An 18,720-nucleotide genomic window follows, 5' to 3' on the forward strand; every position below is an offset into this window, starting at 1 on the left:
AGTAACTTTTGATAGAGTGACGCACCTTGATGAGAGACACACATTGCCGGTAATTTAAATGTCGTCAAAAGTTATTGCATACAACATTTTCCGCAAAAGCATTATTTTTTATTGCTTTGGCCTCTGGAAGCTACACCGTTGACCTTTGGTCAGCTATGAAAACATGTTTTCAAAAACGGTTTTAAATGAGCAATTGAATGCGCTCTTCCGCAGCGCAGTTAATACCTACCTACTAAGATAGCCCCATGTAATAATTTTAAAGCATTTAAAAACTGCTCTAAAGTAAAGGTGGCCGTCTTACCCCACATTCCTCTAGGTCTGTTCGTTCCCAGTTATTTTGTCGATTCTTCAAAAGTTGTTTAAACATACAACATTTGACCTTCGATAACCTTTGGTGGCCTGATCTTTGACATGATTAAAAATTAACCAAAATTACTTCTTCATGATTGGTTTTTACTTTTTCAAATGGTGGTTACCGCGTGTCGATACGTGGCCCAGAGCTGAGTTGGACGACGGTGCCCACTTTTTAGAAATTCCCACCCTGTTCTCCCTGCCCACGCCCGACCCGCAGCGGGTGGCTCCGAGCACCGGTCTGGCGCGGGTTATGGTATCTTTTTTTAGTAGCTCCCTCCTTTACCCGTTGCTGGTCGTTGCTGGTCAAGCGATGCACATTGCACGAGATGTTGCGATTCCAAGTTAGGAAAGTGTATTTAAATACACCAAGCGGATGTATTTTTTCAACAATGAAATCAGGCCAACCAGATGAACACGCGGAAACAACACCCTGCTGTGCGAGACTCGAGATTGGGAGCCACCAATCGCAATCAACGGAGAACGGCCGCAGTGCCGGCTGAGTCCTTAACCCTATTAGTGGCAGGGGGGGGGGGGGTTGTTTTTATCCACCCCTCAGGTTTTTCGGGTATATCTCCGAAACCGCTGAAGCTACGATGCTGAAATTTTCTGACTTTTCCTAAAACTAAATTGGACACATTCCCTGAAAATTTCAAGTTCATAACTTTACCAGGGGCGGCTCCAGAGCACTGGGAATTGGGGGTCCTATTCGTGAAGCGAGTCATTTGGGCGAAGATCACGATGCTGCACCAGTTTTACGAACAGTGAATGAAAGGTATCATGTGATAACATATACAAAGTTATTGTGCATCCTCTTTTGACACGTTTTTGCTATAATAGGCGGATCCAGGCGTCCAAAAAGGGGGGTTATTTTTTACCTCCCAACATAGGTGCCCTGACACCGCCTATGCATGACCAATACAATTTTAGTCGTTCTCTCATAAGAAAATTGTAACATAACAAGACCATTGCCACCCTTTTTAGAAACAGTACCAACAAAAACCTTATTTACTATACTTTTTGTGTACCCCCAATCTCAATGATCTGTATCCGCCTATGATTTTTGAAAATGCATATTTTTAGGATCCATGTGAATTCCTGGTTCATTCTCTATCGATCGGCAAAAGTTGCGTTAAGATTGGTTCAGAAACCTGGCCGTGATAAACAGTCTAAAATGTATCTGCAATTTGCCCGTTTTTACCCCCCTCTACCCCCCTATTGATATTTTTTAATTTTATTTTTTTTTAGAAATGTAGATCTCGTTGAGCCAAATCGAATGCCGTTTGAATTTTGAAAATCGGCCGGTTAGATCTCGAGATATCAAGGGGGGGTCGTAAACAGCCCCCCCTGCCACTAATATGGGGTAGCCAGGAGCCTGCCACTAATAGGGTTAACCCGCACCCCGCTGGGCTATTCAGCCATACGCGCTCTGCTGGGGGGAGGGGGCAGATTCTGCCCCCCCCCCCCGTCTAACGTCCGAACCGATGGTCGTAGAAAGATGGGGAAAACGGTAATCGAAAGCTCTCAACAAGGCGGATCTTAAGAGCTTTTTTTTTTTGCTCAAGTAGGTCAGAGGCCAGGTCAAGGTCAGGTCAAGGGTCCCGTAGCTCAGTTGGTAGAGCGTTGGACTCCGCGTGGTGAAAGCACGCGTTCCCGGTTACAACAGTCCGGGTTCGAAGCGCGACGGGCGCTTGACATCCTGACAGGTGGGGCATTCCACGTCAAATCAAACACCGAAATCCGTCATCCCCTTCGATTTTTCTAAAAATTTGTAGGCAGGCTGGGATTGGTTCAAAACTGAGTTACGTATAATATTTTCGAAATTTGATAATGAATTTTTTAAATATCTATACCTAAATCTGGTTCCTTTTCTGGTGTCAAAATGATATTAACCCGCGCCGGGCCGGGGGGGGGGGTGTTTGAACACCCCCCCTCTGCGGTTTTTCGCAGATATCTCAAAAACGGCGGCGCGGAGCGCCGCCGTTTTTGGCACACCTGTTCGTGCATCTTTTCCGCACATGTTGTGAAAATTTCAGACCCAGGTCGCCTTAGGTCAGGTCACCAGGTCACGCCTGACCTCACCTCAGAAAAAATAGGAATGCTCGTCATAGCTACACCGATTGATCGATTGCCTTGAAACTTTCAGCGATTGATAAGAGCAACTATATCTATAAAATGTTCATCTCGGAATTTCGATATCTGTGACCTAAGGTCAGGTCAATTTTGCGGCTTCTCCATTATAAGCCAATGGGAGAAAATTGAAAAGCGTCTGTTTTGCACGAACGCTATTCTAGACACTCTCAAACATCGAGATATAGGTACCATTGACACACTGAACCGGAAAATGGCAACTGTGACCCCTCGTTATGTCCCCGAGGTCATCTCAGGTCACGAACAGAATCTATCAGTTTTTCGCTAATAACTTCTGATAGAGGCGTGCTATAGAGCGCTGAAAACGCCTTAGATGTGTTCGGCTCGACGTTGCGGATCGACTAATACGCAACATGACCTTTTCCGGTCAGTTCATGACCTTGACCTGAGGTCAAATTTTCAAGTTGACCTTTCAAGGTCAAATTATAGTTAATTCGACGCGTCTCGACAAGAGGAACACGATGCTGGCAAAAGTAATGTCATGGCTCTTTTGAGTCAAAAGTTATTGCCAAAAAACCGCTTTTCGTAAAAACGGCTATTTTTGGAGTTTTTGCCCTCTGGAGGCTAAACCGTTGACCTGAGGTCAAATCTGAGAATATTATTCAGAAAGGTCTGTAAAAGGGCTATCGAATGCGCTTTTCCGCGGCGCTGTAGCTCTGTCGGTTCCCGAGATAGCCGTTGGCAGTTTCCAAAATGTTGAAATAGTCAACATTTTACCTTTGGTGACCTCTGGTGACCTGACCTGACCTGACCCAAAAAATGACTGAAGTGTTTTCGTCCTTATTTTAGACGTTCTTTCGATTGCCGCTTACCGCGTTTCGCTACGTGGCCCAGGAGCCGAGTTAGACGGGGGGGGGGGTGTTCAGACACCCCCCCCGGCCCGGCGCGGAATCTCAGAGCACCTGCCCGGCGCGGGTTAACAGGGTCTTGTAGGCAATTGATAAGGCTTTGATTCTTAATTATAAAATTGAATTGAAGTGACCTTGAAATGCATTTGACCTTGAATTAAAACAGTGAAATTTAAATAGCAAAAAACACGCCACCTTCGATTTGGCTAATTGTTACATATTATGTCCATCACAATGTTCCTAACCATCTGTGAAAAAAAAATTGGAGTGGGCCATTCATAACTTTCGCGTCAAACGCCGTTTTCATGCATCCACATCACGCAACCGCGCGTGACCTTGAAAGACAGTCCGTGTTGGTGTGTGAAAAATCCCTGTGTGGGGCGAAACTGCCGAGTGCCTGGCCCTTCCAATTCATTGTGAAGGCTACAAAGCATAGATGACATAAATTTCAGCTTGAATTATATCATCGAACCTGATTCCTTATCCCTTAAAGGGACACTCCCACCTTAACATTAGTTTTGAGTTGAGATAGCCAAATTGGTGGCCATGGCCTGCAAATACCGGTTTGGGCACTCATGTTGGATTTACAATTAAAATATATAAGCAAAACGGCGATCAGTTTCAGTCTCTCTTCTCGGTCGGCTTCCCGTACAAACGGTACAAACAGGCGGAGCTCTCACGGTGCACTGTATTCGACTGGCGCGCCACCTCCCACCCGAACAATGTTACCAAATAAAAATGGCAGCGCATACGTAGCGCGTGAAGGGAAAACTTTCCAATTGCAAAACAACTTTATGACGGTAAGTACTTCCGACATACACTCCCCACCCGAAATCTCACAAGATTTCGCAATAACCGACTTGAATACGAATATCTAGACATCACGGTGGCCCGGTAACACACAGCAGCTTACATCACAAAACAAACAAACAAGCGACGTTCCGCAGTGACATAGAACACCTCACGTTAGGTATCACTCGGATGCTTCCAACTGATAGAGCCGGCTGAGAGGGCGGCGCGTGGGACGCCCGCGCACACGGACAGTAGCAGCACGCGCTTGGCCGTCAGGACCGTGAAGCAGCTGCATCACGCGCGCCAGCGGCCACCGGCCGCGCGGTCCCTCGTTCTGCACGAGGATGACGTCACCAACTCCGGGCGTGCGGTCGGGCCTCCCCCGTGGCGACTTGCTCCAACAGCGAAGAGCGCGGAGGTACTCTGTGCTCCAGCGCCGGGTCAGGTGGTCACACACCCTCTTTCGATGCTTCCACGCCCTGTTGACCGGACATTCGTTCAGGGTTGGACACAACACACCGTCGATAGATGTCACACCAAACAACAAATGGGCAGGGGTGAGAAGCTCTTCACCATCACCCTGAGTAAGAGGGCGTAGGTTAACAAAAAAGGCAAGCTCATATAACGTAACGGACAATTCTTCATAGCTCAGATGGCATAGATGCAAAGTAGACCGTAGAGCAGCTTTGGTCACACCCACCAACCTCTCCCAGAACCCGCCCCACCAAGGAGCGGCCTCTGGGATGAAGCGCCATCTGACACACCTCGGAAGATGCCCTAACAGCGCATGGAACGTCCTTGCGTTGTCACTGTACACGAGAGTCGGAGTTCCTCGTAGCGCGAAGAACTTCCTCAGCGCCAGGACTAGATCAGCAGTCGTCTGGGATCGAACAAGTTCGAGGTGCAAGGCTCGAGATGTGGCACAAGTAATCAACAACACCCATACCTTGGTGGCGCTGTTGTTGACGTACAGCGGGCCGAAGTAATCAACTCCGACTTTGGCGAAGGGGCGAGACGGTTGTGTCCGAAAACTCGGCAGAACACCCTCTGGCGATCTGTAGGGCAAAGAACGGTATCGTCGACATCGGCGACAAGTGTCTACAGCGCGGCGAACCGTCCGTCTTCTCACCGCATACTCAGCTGAGAGAAGAGCCAGAGTGACGCGCGTCCCTTGATGAAAACACCGTCGGTGCGCTTCCTCGACAATCAACGTCGTGATGTGAGAGAGATCAGGCAAGATGGGCACCGGTCGCTCTCCAGTCCGGAGAGTCGCCTCCAGCAGTCCATCGTCAGCGAGCTGCGGACGGAGCTTGTCAAGGGGCGACCCTGGCGGAAGCAGCTGGTCAGTGCGAACAGTTTGCATTTCTCTTTGATATGCACCATGCTGCGCGGCTCGAATCCAATATCTTAAACTCACCATCCTCTCCTCTGGAGTGAGCGGTCCGGTCATCCGCTCTGTCCTCGGCAGGCGGCAGTTGGAGATGAAGCGGCGCATCCACGCCAGTCTGTCCACGGCCTGGGAGAGGTGAGAGCAGGCAGTCACGTCGAACGGCACTTTCTCACCTTGACTTGCGATCAACCGCACCCTCGTCTGAACTTCTTCCGGTTTCAGCTCGACGGCCGCCTCGGTAGACAGCAGCAGATCAGCACCCACAGCTGCCAGTGCCGGCTGCGGTCCAGCAGAGGCGGACCTGAGGAAAGCGGGCCCACGCCACCAGACATCACACGCTGTCAGGTCTGACAGGGACATGCCTCGCGTACCTAGATCTGCCGGGTTGTCCTGCCCTCGGACGTACCGCCAGTTGTCTCGGCTGGTAAGCTGGAGAATTGAAGTCACCCGGTTCCGGACGAACACCTTCAATGCCCGGCGCTGATCCAGCCAGTAGAGGACGTCCATCGCGTCCGTCCAGTACACGACTCGTGGGTTGCTGAGGTCCAGTGATCGAATCACGAAGTCCATCAGACGACAGCCGATGAGCGCCGCCATCAGTTCCAGTCGCGGAACGCTGAGGGAGGAGGCAGCGGGTGCAAGACGGGATTTGGCGATCAACAGCCTGACACCTCCATCACAAGCGACATAGATGGCGCTGCAGTACGCGACCTTCGATGCGTCACAAAACACGTGATAGGTCACGTCATCCGCTATCCGAACGGTGCGAGGAAACCACACAGCGCGGTCCGACGCTCCCCTGCACCAAATGGCTAGCTCCTTCTTGATGTCAGACTTCATCTCCTCGTCCCAGTCAGGAGACTCTCCCGTGCAGGTCCTCTGAAACAGAGCTCGGCCGGTAACGAGCCAAGGTGAGAGCACGCCCAGAGGATCATACGGCTTGCACAGCGTCGACAGCAGTTGGCGTTTTGTGGTTATGGCTGGCAGGGGAGGTACACACACGGCGAGACGATCAGAGCTGGTACACCATCTCAGGCCCAGGACGTGGGCCTCCGCTCCAGTGTCGTCTCCAGTGATGTGCAGCTTATGCAGCTCCATTCCGGCATCAGAGAATATCTTCTCAGTCCTCTTCATACTTGACTCAGCCTCGCCTCTGCTGTGGAAGGAGACGCATACGTCGTCCATGTACAATCCAGCTTCCAGTTTCCTACAGAGTGATGGATCGGTGGCACTGTACAGACCAAGGTGGGTGGATATTGTTTGCAGCAGCATATAGGGTGAGCAGGTTATCCCGAACGGGACGCGTCTGAAACGTAGACATCTATCCTCCCAGAGAAACTGCAGAAACTTGCGATCATCTCTGGCGACAGACACCTGATGAAACGCGGCTCGGATGTCTGCCTGGGCTGCAACCAGGTCCCGCCTGAAATTCAGCAGCACCGCTGGTAGGCGCCGCAGCAGGTTGCCTCCAGCGTCCAGGTAATCGTTTAGGCTGCGACCAGTAGCGTCCGTGGCGGAACCGTCATACACGACCCTCAGTTTCCCGTTTCGCCAGATACCTCTGTGTGGTAGGTAGAAGCCATCCATTTCTTCGACTGGTGACACTTCTACGACGCCGGTTCGCTGAAGTTCCGCCAGGTGTCGGTCGTACTCCTCTCGCTCAGATGACGTCAGTCGACTCTCCATGCGCCTGGTCCGCGCCGCCGTCGAGCTGAGATTGGATACAGGACGGTCACCTGACTTCCACAGAAGATTCATCTCGTACCTTTGGTCTGCATCACTCCATCTCGGTATCGCCGATGGTCCTGCTTTCTCCTCCTCCGCGGTGATGCCGAGCGTTTCCAGACTCCAGAGCTGTTCCGGCCTGAAGTCCTGCGTCTGAAGGCGGCTGCAGCGGAGCGCGTACTTCATCGGCTGGCAGACCGGCACGTCGTCTCGGCCGTGCAGCACGTAGCCGAACACCGTCTCCAGGGCCCTGAGATGCTCAGTCAGTCGCACTTGTTCCCATAGCACAACTCGGTACATGAGGTCGGCACCGATCAACACATCAACTGGCCCACCCCCAAAATCATCAGCGAGCAGCAGGTGTGGTTCGAATACGACCGCAGGCGCTCGGGTAGAGGTCAGCTGGGAACACAGACGATCGGTCTTCCAGAGGTCAAACACGTGAGCCTCCCCACCATGCCGACTTTGCAGTGACAACCTCACCTTGTCATACTGTCTCGGCTCCTCCAGCCGTTCCTGGAAACCCAGGCAGGCAAATGTTCCACTCCCCACCGTGGGGAGACCGAGCAGCTCCGCCGCGGACGTTCTCACGTAGGACGAATCGGAGCCGCCGTCCAGAAGCACGCGCAGCTGGCAAGTGCCGCGGGGTCCCGTCGCCTCTACCAGTGCAGTCTGCATGTAGCAGATTCCGTCGCTGGCGGCAGGATTAGCACTCGAATCAGGTTCCGAGCAGGGCAGATCACTGGGTGAATAGTGGTCAGAGACGGGTGGCGGCATCTTCACATCAGCATCAGGCAGAGCACATGCGGTGTTAACACTGGCAGCAGTGCACGACGGTGTTACGACTGGCGGCGGCGAGGCAACAGGTGGTGACACAACTAACTGAGATGCAGCTGGCGGCAAGACATCCACTGCAGCGGCAACATTCATGTTCTGGCAGGGAACAGCAGGAGACCAACCTGGACGGTGGGACTGCTGACCCACTGGCAACGGTGGCTGGAAGCTGGCTGGCCGAGCCCTCTCCTTACTGTACGCAGATGATGGCTGGCAGCGTCTGTCAGTGCGCTGTGAAGGCTGCTGCCGATCAGCTCCACTCGTTCCGAGCGGAGGTCTCGGCTCGCTGGTGCTGTGGAGACTCGTGTGGTGAGGCCCCCCGCATGACAGGCAGTTTCCGGACGAACAATCGCGAGCAAAGTGGGGCCCCAGACAACGGAAGCACAGGCCTGCAGTCTTCACGATGTCCCATCTGGCTCCAACATCACAGTTACGGTACACAGCGCATGCAGAAAGCCCATGCCGTGCACCGCCACAGGCCACACATTGCCAATCTCTCCTGTCACGTGTCTGATGGTTAGCAGGCCTCCCTTGGTGACGAACAGCATCACGAACCTCTCGGTGGGTCACCAAACCACTCACCGTTGAGCAGCCAGTAGCCGCCCTGGAGGTGACAGCCGCTGCGGATCGAGCAGAGCCGGCAGCTCGTTCTCTCACCAGCATTTCTTGCTGTAGAAACTCCAGAAAGGTGCCGAAGTCATCCGCCGATTGCCGCGCCCACTCAAGGCGCCAGGCCTCCGGCAGCTTCTTCTTCAAGACAGGTAGCAGGAGGCTGCTGAAACTGTCTGAGGACACTCCAAGGGACTCCAAACCCCTCACACGAGCAGTCAGCGAATCGATGAGGCGATGAAGGGCCGTCAGGTCATGAGGGTCTGATACAGATGGCAGATCCAGCAACTGACCAAGCAGACACTCACGGCGGACATCCTCTCTAGCATACCGTTTGGTCAGAACATCAATCGCCACACGGTAACCCTCCTCAGAGACTGGTATCCCCTCAATAGTCTGCCTTGGCGCTGAGCCCAGGTGGGATTTTAACAACACAAATCTTTGTACATTAGCATACCTGGGGTTTTGATGCACGGACACATTGTAGAGCTCCCAGAACTCCATCCAATTCATAAGGTCACCATCGAAAGTAGGCAGCTTCACAACCAGGGAGGACTTCAGGTCCAGCTGCTGCTGATCATCAAACACCCTCACCGGATCAGCACGGGAGGCTGAGGCAGCAGATGCAGACTCCAGACGGCTGAGCACCCTAGATGCCTTAAACAACTCCTCAGAAGCCAGTTCGTCATGAGCACTGTCATCCTGCAAGCCCACCTTATCAAGAGCAGTTTGAATCTGTCTCAACTCATTCAGCTTCTTGTCAAGCAAGTGAATCTTATAGGCCAGCTCATCTTCATCAACATTTTGTGACAGGCGATACTCCTTCAAATCATTAATCAATCTGGTGAGCTTACCTCTACATCTTGATCTGGCCTTTTCATCTTGCTCTGCCATCTTGATATCACATTCACAATTCACTAAACGATCTTGACGGTAAGTAAAGCAAAACAAAAATCAAGCAAGATGGAACTGAAAAATATCAGTCCATCCGGCCCGGAGGACCTATGTTGGATTTACAATTAAAATATATAAGCAAAACGGCGATCAGTTTCAGTCTCTCTTCTCGGTCGGCTTCCCGTACAAACGGTACAAACAGGCGGAGCTCTCACGGTGCACTGTATTCGACTGGCGCGCCACCTCCCACCCGAACAATGTTACCAAATAAAAATGGCAGCGCATACGTAGCGCGTGAAGGGAAAACTTTCCAATTGCAAAACAACTTTATGACGGTAAGTACTTCCGACAACTCACAACATCGAAAAATGCTTTAATTCGAAGATGGAATTTCAAACTCGCAGTTTTCGGATTCTAAGGGGCTAATGCATTGGAATGCCCCCTTAGAATTTGTGACGTCAGCGGAGATCTAACGATTTTTAAATCTTAGACTAAAACCATCGTTAACACGTGGTGGTATAAGCTGCTTTGCGCGCAACGTCTGCCGCACTTTAAGGCTGCCAAATTATTGCTTCCAAATAAAGTCGCTAGTAACAGGGGAGATCCCAAAAAGTAAACAAAAGTAAAAGCCTAATATCTTGAAAACCAGTGAATATTTTTCGGTGAAATTTGGTAGATATTCGTTTTCGCTCTTTCTGAACCAAGGGACATCACTTTCATGCCAATTCATAAACTTTTTTGAAGGTGGGAGGCAGGGGCGCGGGAACTACTTTCCGACTGGGGGGGCACACCATAATAGAGATCAACCTAGGGTACCCCCAAATCTAGTTTTCTCACCGGTTTTAGGCCACTTATTTTTCACCCCTCGGCTTTTTCAACAAAAAAAGAAAACATTTGCAAAAAAGTGTGGTATTCCGTCTCAAAGCTGTGGGGGCACCGCCCCCACGGCTCCAGAGTTGGGGGGGGGGGGCAAGCTGCCCCCACTGCCCCCCCGGCTCCCGCGCCTATGGTGGGAGGGTCCCTTTAAACACTGACGACAGAATGGTGCACTGAAGTCACAGTGAGTAAGTACGAACTTACGGAAAAGACTTGCATTACGACGATGAGCAGAACTAATTACTCTCTACTCTCTGTGAGAGTCAAGACATGCTTGCTTGTGTACACTTTCTGAAATGAATGATTGCTGATTAGTGATATCCCAAACTCTGCGAGAATGGAAATGCACAGTCATCGTAGACCGTAGTCAAACGTTCACGTTCCATAGTAAAAGTGTCTCAGGCAAACGGTACTTTGCGGTGAATTTTAAGCCGTGTGGAAATGCATCATGAAGTAAATTCAACGAAAACATTATCACGCAAGGATATCTTCACGTCTTTTTGCCTTCACTATACGAAAGAACATACATTTTTGAGTATGTATGGGAAATTTCTAGTTAATCCAATAATAAATATGGCAGCTAGAAGCCTGCTAAGATTAACATGTCGCCGGCTGAGGCGGGATCGGCCGACGCGGGAAACGCAGCAATCACAATTTTGTGTTTACACGTTCATATTTCAATTGTTTACCAACCGATTTTCAAAATTCTTTCACCATAACATTGCCTGTACATTTCTTAAGTCTTCTCACAAAATTTGACACGAATTGAACATAATCAGCGGTAAGGAGCGCCAGTAGCGGCGGAACACCTTCAATTAAGGGGGGCCCTGCCGACTTTTGGTCCCATTCTTTCCATGCAACGCCCATAGGGCTAATGTTAAAATGCCAAAATCAAAGGGGGGCACGGTGCCCCGGTGCCCTCCCTGTTCCGCCGCCTATGAGGAGCGCGATGTAAAGACGGAACCGTTCCGTTCCGTCCCGGCACAGTCTACAATTCAGGCGGCGCGTAGCGGTCGGCGCCGGCTGCCGAGTCGCTGCGTCGCCGCGGCGACAAGAATCTTGGCGGCGACAGGATGTTTAACTTAAAGGGACCCTCCCACCTTCAAAAAAGTTAATGAATTGGCACGAAAGTGATGTCGCTCGGTTCAGAAAGAGCGAAAACGAATATCTACCAAATTTCATCGAAAAATATTCACCGGTTTTCAAGATATTAGACTTTTACTTTTGTTTACTTTTTGGGATCTCCGCTGTTCCTAGCGACTTTATTTGAAAGTGCGGCATTTGTTGCGCGCAAAGCAGCATATACCAACGCGTGCTACCAAACGTTTTAGTAAAAGATTTAAAAATCGTTAGATCTCCGCTGACGTCACAAATTCTAAGGGGGCATACCAATGCACTAGCCCCTTAGAATCTGAAAACTGCAAGTTTGAAATTCCATATCTCCGAATTAAAGCATTTGTCGATGTTGTGAGTGCCCAAACCGGTATTTGCAGGCCATGGCCACCAATTTGGCTATCTCAACTCAAAACTAATGTTAAGGTGGGAGTGTCCCTTTAACACCGCTTTTACCAGAAAAGTTGTGAACCGATTTTCTTATTGCTTGCACGATGAGATGAACAATTCAATTCTGGACAGGTAGCCATAATTAATTTCACATTAATATTATGAGATATTGGCGAAAAACAGGAGGGGTGGGGCGAAATTCGCTCTTCCCCCTCCACTGCGCGTGCTAACATACGTTTGCATACCTATGTGCCATTTTCTTCAAAACTTATGAATGGCCCACTCTAACTTTTTCACAGGTTGTTAAGAATATGGTAGGCAATAAAATATATGAAAATGAGCCAAATCGAAGGTGGCGTGTTTTTTTTGCTACTTCAACTTTTGTGCTTAAGAACAGAGTTAAGCAAATTTCAAGGTCATATATCTAACCCTTGCCGGACCTATCTAGCGCGTCGCGGAAAAAACGAGCGTGTGCGCCGTTACGAGACGCAGAGATTGGTACCCGATTTTAAGGTCCTAGGTCAACCGGTGACCTCTGAGGTCAGGTCAAGTGTCCCAAGGTCCGGTTCAGTTTTTGGTGAATAACTTCGCAAGAAATGGCCGCAGAGCCGCGATTTTGGCAGCATCGTGTTTGCCTCGCTCAGGCGCGTCGAATGATATACTTTTTATTCGGGTCAGGTCAACTTAGGGTTTTGACCTCAGGTCAAGGTCAGGTCAGCACCCCCAGGTCACGATGTTGGTCGAAAGAGGTCATGTTGCATATCATTTGATTCGGCAGGTCTTCCTGAGTCCATTGGTGGCTTTCCCGGCTCGCTAGCTCAATTTGATCAAGAGTTATTGACGAAAAACGAATATAACCTTGATGACGTCATAAATGACGTCACGCAAGGTCAACATTGCAAAAGTGACGCATCTAACCTTGCAAGGAGTGCATCAAATCACGATTATGTGTGCTTGAGGTAGTTGGATATCGTTCCCGGCGCCAGAAAAGCAGTTTTCATTTTTCCCCATTGACTTATACCTAATGGTGAGGTCACGAAAATGACCTGACCTCATATGACCTTAAGGAAAAATCCGAGATATACAAGTTGTGAGACTCATAATGGATACTAGATCCTGCAAGTTTCATTTCCCTGTGACATCTCCTCTGGCAGTGAGGGCGTTGCGAAGTTGCGACATCTGAAGACCGTGCAGAGGTTCACTTATGACGTCATAGGTCAGTGACCTGACCTGACCCAAAAATGCGGTTGGTGCAAAAGATCCGGCTTGAATCAAAGGTCAGGTATGCCAAGTTTCAGCTCTCTATCGCCAGCGTGTTCGGAGCTATCGCAAAAAAACCCTATGGGGGGGGGCGGCAGTGCACCCCCCCTCGGCCGGCGAGGGTTAAGTAGGTGTAATTCTAAACAAATGCTTAAGAAATTACCTGAGCAGTAAGGTTTATTTCATCCAAATCAAACAAGTACAACCAAAGTTATGGTCGTTCAAAAATATATAAAGATGCAACATTTTGTAAAAAGTTGATGCCCTATATTTAGAAGACCTGTGGTCAGAATGTGCCAAAAACATCAATGTTATGTCCGGGGCGACACAGGAACTCGCTCACAAATTTATAATGAAATCGCTGATGGTAAGGTGCAAAACAGCCGATTTTTGTTCGATTTGACGTGGAATGCCCCAGGTATGGTTGCGGTTGGTGGCAGGCCGTAGCAGTGGCGGCGCCACGAATTTTCGCTAGTGGGGGCAAGCTTGAGCTGACCCGACTGTTCTCTGACACCCCGGTCTGCAGAATCCAGGAGCACTTTGCCCCTAGCCGTTGTCATCCAAAATTGTCCAGATGAAGTCGCATAGGCGTAGGAACAGGGGGAGGGTGGGGGGCATTACAACCCACTTTTCAGCCATTTTTAAGTAAAATCTTTATTTTTTGCTTTAGATACAAAATTAAGAGCAGGAAATGGTTCAGTAAGGTGAGATAAGTACAAAACTGCGAAGAATTTCGAAATAGGGATATTGGCTCCCACAAAGTGACCTTTAAGTTTCGCAGCCCTCCCCCCACACACTTTTCGTGAGGTTCCTACGACCATGGATGAAGGAAAAGTTATGGCAAATAAAGGAATTTCTTTGTCATCATCACATCACCCCAGCATTGCATTTGTAGCCTTGTTTGCATCACCGCATCCTATCCTATCAAGAATATTGCTCAGGTCTACCTACTGTTCCCTTTTCACCATCAGCCAGGTTTTGTGGGGGCAAAAGCACAGTCTTGCCCCCACGGCCGTCTGTCACTGGGGGCAGTCTGCCCCCACTGCCCCCACGGTGGCGCCGCCCTTGGGCCGTAGCCAGGTGAAGTCAGTGAGGGGACCGGCCGTGCGCGGCTATGTGCGCACTACGCACGTTAAGCTTTCGACTCTAAATTCTGCCATAGAACTGGAATTGCGCGATCGGAGGGTAGAGGGCAGGGTCACCGCAACAAGCTTCGCTTAGCGGTGGCTCTGTCCTTGTGAATCCTTCCCATCAAAAGGTACGGACTAAATTTAGGAAGAAAAAAAAGGTAGGTACAAAATGCAAGTTTCTACAGTATCGGCCTTGCACCGTAGTTGCCGAAAAATGGACTGAGACTGATTGCCCAAAACGTATTCTTAAGCTATTAAGACAATATTCATTGCATGCAATAGGGTAGAGTGGGGCAAAGCGCCCACCCTAACTTTCCAGCCCCAGTATCTCTTTATCTTACAAATTTGAAAGACAACTAGGTAGCTGATCTGGTAGCTCATTACCTTGGCTTTCTTCGAATAACACATCAGAAACAAGTGGCATGCATGGTTTTTGAGATATGCCATCCGAATTGAGAGGACTACAAATCGGGCGTTTTGCCCCACCCATGGGGCATAACGCCCATATGAGTGGGGCATAACGCCCAGTCCTGAACGTTTCATTACACGCTCGGTACTCTGACAAAAGAATGCAGTATTTATCATTTCTCATTTCGTTTGACTTTAAATCGATAGATTACACCACCAAACACATCTTGAACACTGTTGTTACCACCCCACTCCTCATTCAGTCAACGGGCTGTCACCGCCTTAAAGAGCGGAGATTAGTTCGTGCGAATAAATTGTTCCAGGCGATACTAACCAGTATATTGCATATTTCATAAGAATCCTGAGCATTAGAAACGTATCCCGACACTCACTTTCAGCCAAAAATGTTCGCAAATACCCTACTGTATAACTCCCATTAGGGGTAAAACGCCCATGATGGGCGTTTTGCCCCACACCAAAGTGGGCGTATTACCCCAACAGCACATTCAAAACGAAGTCCACCAAAATTAGGCGTGTGACGATTGTGTTGCAAACCAGTAAATGCTCAAAACGTAGGTTAAATCCGCAGGTTCTGCGTAGCTAAATTTCATTGCCTACTTTAATCTCTGTCAGACAAAGTTTTAGTAGTATGAAAACATGTAATATCTAAAAATTGTCTGAAATAAACTAATCTTTATCTTACGTCCAGAACAACCCACTTGTAGAACCGAAAAAGGGGGCAAAAGTAGATTCCTGCTCGTTCTTGAAAATGGCTATCGAGAATTCTTCGAAAAGTCGAGCACTTCATAAAAAAGAGGGGTGGGCGTTTGACCCGCCCTGGGCGCTTTGCCCCACTCTACCCTATCATGCAAAGGTCAAAATCAAGGTCAGGTCAGATCACCAAAAATGAACTATAGGAAAGGGCATGTGAGACACATGTTTTATGCGCCATTTTATTCATAGAATTCAATAGGCACAGTCATATGGATGACTGTGCCTATTGAATTCTATAGGCTGTGTGAATGTGACTGTGCACAGTCATGTGATGACTGTGCACAGTCACAGTGATATGGACCACACCTGGATGAATTTCAGGTTGAGGTCAGGTCAAGGTCAGGTCAAGTGAGGTCAAATTTTGAAGATGGTTGTTAAGACCTAAAAAGGTGTCTATCTGATGTAGTTTTTCACGATGAATCGGATGGTGCTATTTTTGTTTCCGTACGAGGTCTAGAACTTAAAAAAAATCATCTTTAAGAAATTTTGTGTGTCGTGACGTGATAAAATTTTGAATAGCTCCCACATTTTTGAACCGATTCTTCTAAAAATTGGTATGTATAGGTGCACATAGACCACTTCTCTGACATATATTCCCTTTTTTCATCAACTAAAAATTTTGGATTTTATATTTATTTTCCAAAAAAAGTCTGTTCTTTAAAAAAAAAAATTGGTCCAAAATTCAAAATTAAAAAAAACAACGAGATAGCCATTTGATAAACAAAGTAGAATCGCGTATAACCGTTTTTGTTACGTCTTGATTCCTTTAAAAATGAAGATGCTAGCGGCGTTTGAAATTTTGCCGTTTTTGAGGCGAACATGGCGACATGACGTCACTTAAACGCCATTTTCTCAAAAATTTTCCGATGGAGATAACTCAGATTTTCAGGAAACGTGTTAAATTAATGTATGATAAGGTACTGAAAGTTTGGCGTCGCTGGCGTAACGCGTTTAGAAGTTATTGGCGAAAAACGGGAGGGGGCAATTTCTGCCCCCCAGCGGGGCGTGGATTAACCCGCGCCCTGCTGGGGGGGGGGGGTGTTTGAACACCCCCCCCCTGTGGTTTTTCGCGAATATCTCAAAAACGGCGGCGCGGAGCGCCGCCGTTTTTGGTACACCTTATCATACATCAATTCTACACATGTTGTGAAAATTTCAGACCAAGGTCATTCAAGGTCAGGTCACCAGGTCACTTGAAGTGACCTCACCTCATCAAAACTTTCAATGTCTGTCATAGCTACACCGAGTGACCGATCGCTTTGAAACTTTCAGCGATTGCTAAGAGCAATAGCATGTACAAAATGTATATCTCAGAATTTTGATATCGATGACCTAAGGTCAGGTCAATTTTGCGACCTCCCCATTATAAGTCAATGGGAGAAAATTGAAATACGCCTCTTTTGGATGAAAGACATTATAAACACTCCCAAACACCGAATTACAAGTGGTTTAGACACACTGAACTTGAAAATGGTGTCCGTGACCCTTGTTTATGCCCTGAGGTCATCTTAGGTCACGAATGGTATCTAACAGTTTTTCGCAAATAACTTTTGATAGAGGCATGCTAGAGCGATGAAAACGCCTTAGATGTGTTCAGCTCGACGATACGGATCGACTGATATGCAACATGACCCTTTCCGGTCAGGTCATGACCTTGACCTGAGGTCAAATTTTCAAGTTGACCTTTCAAGGTCAAGTTATAGTTCATTCGATGCGTCTTGACGAGAGGAACACGATGCCGGTAAAAGTAAGCTCGTACATGGCTTGGGTCAAAAGTTATTGCAGAAAAACTGTTTTCGAAAAAAATCTGTTATTTTTGCAGTTTTTGCCCCCTGCAGGCAAAACTGTTGACGTAAGGTCAAATCTGAGAGAATTACTCAGAAAGGGCGTTAATAGGGCTATCGAATGCGCTTTTCTGCGGCGCTGTAGCTCTATTGGTTCCCGAGTTATGCGTTGGCTTCTTGGAAATTTTCGACATTCGACCTGGAAATTGGCGAAATTTTGCCTTCAATGACCTCTGGTGACCTGACCTTTGACCTGACCAAAAAATTGACCGAAGTGATTTCGTCATTATTTTTGACGCTTTTTCGAACGCCGCCTTCCGCGTATCGCTACGTGGCCCAGGAGCCGAGTTACAAGGGGGGGTGTTCAAACACCCCCCCCCCCAGCAGGGCGTGGAAATCCAGGACCCCCAGCAGGGCGCGGGTTAACCTATATCTGGACGGGTGAATCCCGAAAGACGCTCGAGTAATACCCAAGATTTGCCACCCCTGAATAGGCGAGTTGCCGTGTGGCACGGTTCGTTAGAAAGTCAGTTCATCCACAAAGGAAACGAAATATAGGGTAAGGTGCCTAATTAGCGACTAGTGATGTCAATTACAAAAAAATCTGAATAGGGGAGAGCGGGGAGAGTTGTATCATGTCCAAGTTGTATCAGGGCGAATTGTGCCAAATTTATCCAATAGATAGCGCTCGTTGCACGACCAGCCGACGAGGTTTTCCGGGCGCCATCTTTCCCTGTTCTGTCGTGTGGCTGGGTGGACGCGTCTCGGGGTGAGAACCGATTTTATGTTTTTTTAATGTCATTCTAAAAAAATGAGTTGCAAGAAAATGTGTGTTTTTGGCATTTAGATGTGCACGAATTTGAAAGATCTCCGTAGCGGTGGTGAGGGTAGGTTCTAAGGCTGCGTGAGTGAAAATGGATTTCTCCAGCTGTCCGCTGTTTTTGAGCACGATGATGTTTTTTCCAAGATGGCGGCGAGGTACATGTTGTATCAGAGCCGGGTGGGGTATGTTGTAACATGTATGTATGTATGGGCATGTTGCTTTTGATCGCGAAAGCTAAGCCCTGTCTCGCGTTTGTAGGTAGCTAGTCAATACTCGTTCCATTTCGGCACAATGTGTTGGCTTCTTTGCTCTTAACGGGCCACTTTTGCATCTAGTCTGTTGATGTTTCGCTCTTTTCGATGTTTCGTTCGGATTGCATTGACCTTAGTTTGGTCTAATAAAAGTGAAGCCTTTGATTGAGCATATACATTGTATTAACCCCATTTAATGTTGTTATGTTCAAAACCAGTAGCAAGCACACTCCCTGAAACGTGAAATACCTAGTGATACAAATTACCCCACCATGTGATACAACTCACCCAAGCCATGGGGCAAGTTGTATCAAAAA

General features: G+C 48.5%; 2 protein-coding genes across 4 annotated transcripts in view; one reads left to right on the forward strand and one right to left on the reverse strand.

Moving 5' to 3' along the window:
- LOC122382457 (3-ketoacyl-CoA thiolase, mitochondrial-like) overlaps nucleotides 1–18,720 on the forward strand; it is a 38,674-nt gene that overhangs the window by 8,437 nt on the left and 11,517 nt on the right. The gene's annotated exons all lie outside the window — the stretch shown is intronic.
- On the reverse strand, nucleotides 3,934–9,939 carry LOC122382456. 3 transcript variants are annotated; one of them, XM_043367801.1, is made up of 3 exons: nucleotides 5,560–7,733; nucleotides 5,089–5,439; nucleotides 3,934–4,621 (listed from the first exon to the last, which is right to left on the reverse strand). In XM_043367801.1, exons 1-3 carry the CDS (start codon nucleotides 7,555–7,557, stop codon nucleotides 4,592–4,594), a joined length of 2,379 nt encoding a protein of 792 aa, XP_043223736.1. In that variant the 5' UTR covers nucleotides 7,558–7,733; the 3' UTR covers nucleotides 3,934–4,591. The 3 variants fall into 3 exon arrangements, 2 of the variants coding, with proteins under 2 accessions (XP_043223736.1, XP_043223735.1); XR_006256683.1 differs by lacking the exons at nucleotides 5,089–5,439; nucleotides 5,560–7,733 and adding an exon at nucleotides 9,555–9,939; XM_043367800.1 differs by having other exon boundaries at nucleotides 5,089–7,733.

This window comes from Amphibalanus amphitrite, unplaced genomic scaffold (assembly GCF_019059575.1).
Source record: "Amphibalanus amphitrite isolate SeventyFive unplaced genomic scaffold, NRLGWU_Aamphi_draft 000140F_arrow, whole genome shotgun sequence".
Lineage (NCBI taxonomy): Eukaryota > Metazoa > Arthropoda > Thecostraca > Balanomorpha > Balanidae > Amphibalanus > Amphibalanus amphitrite.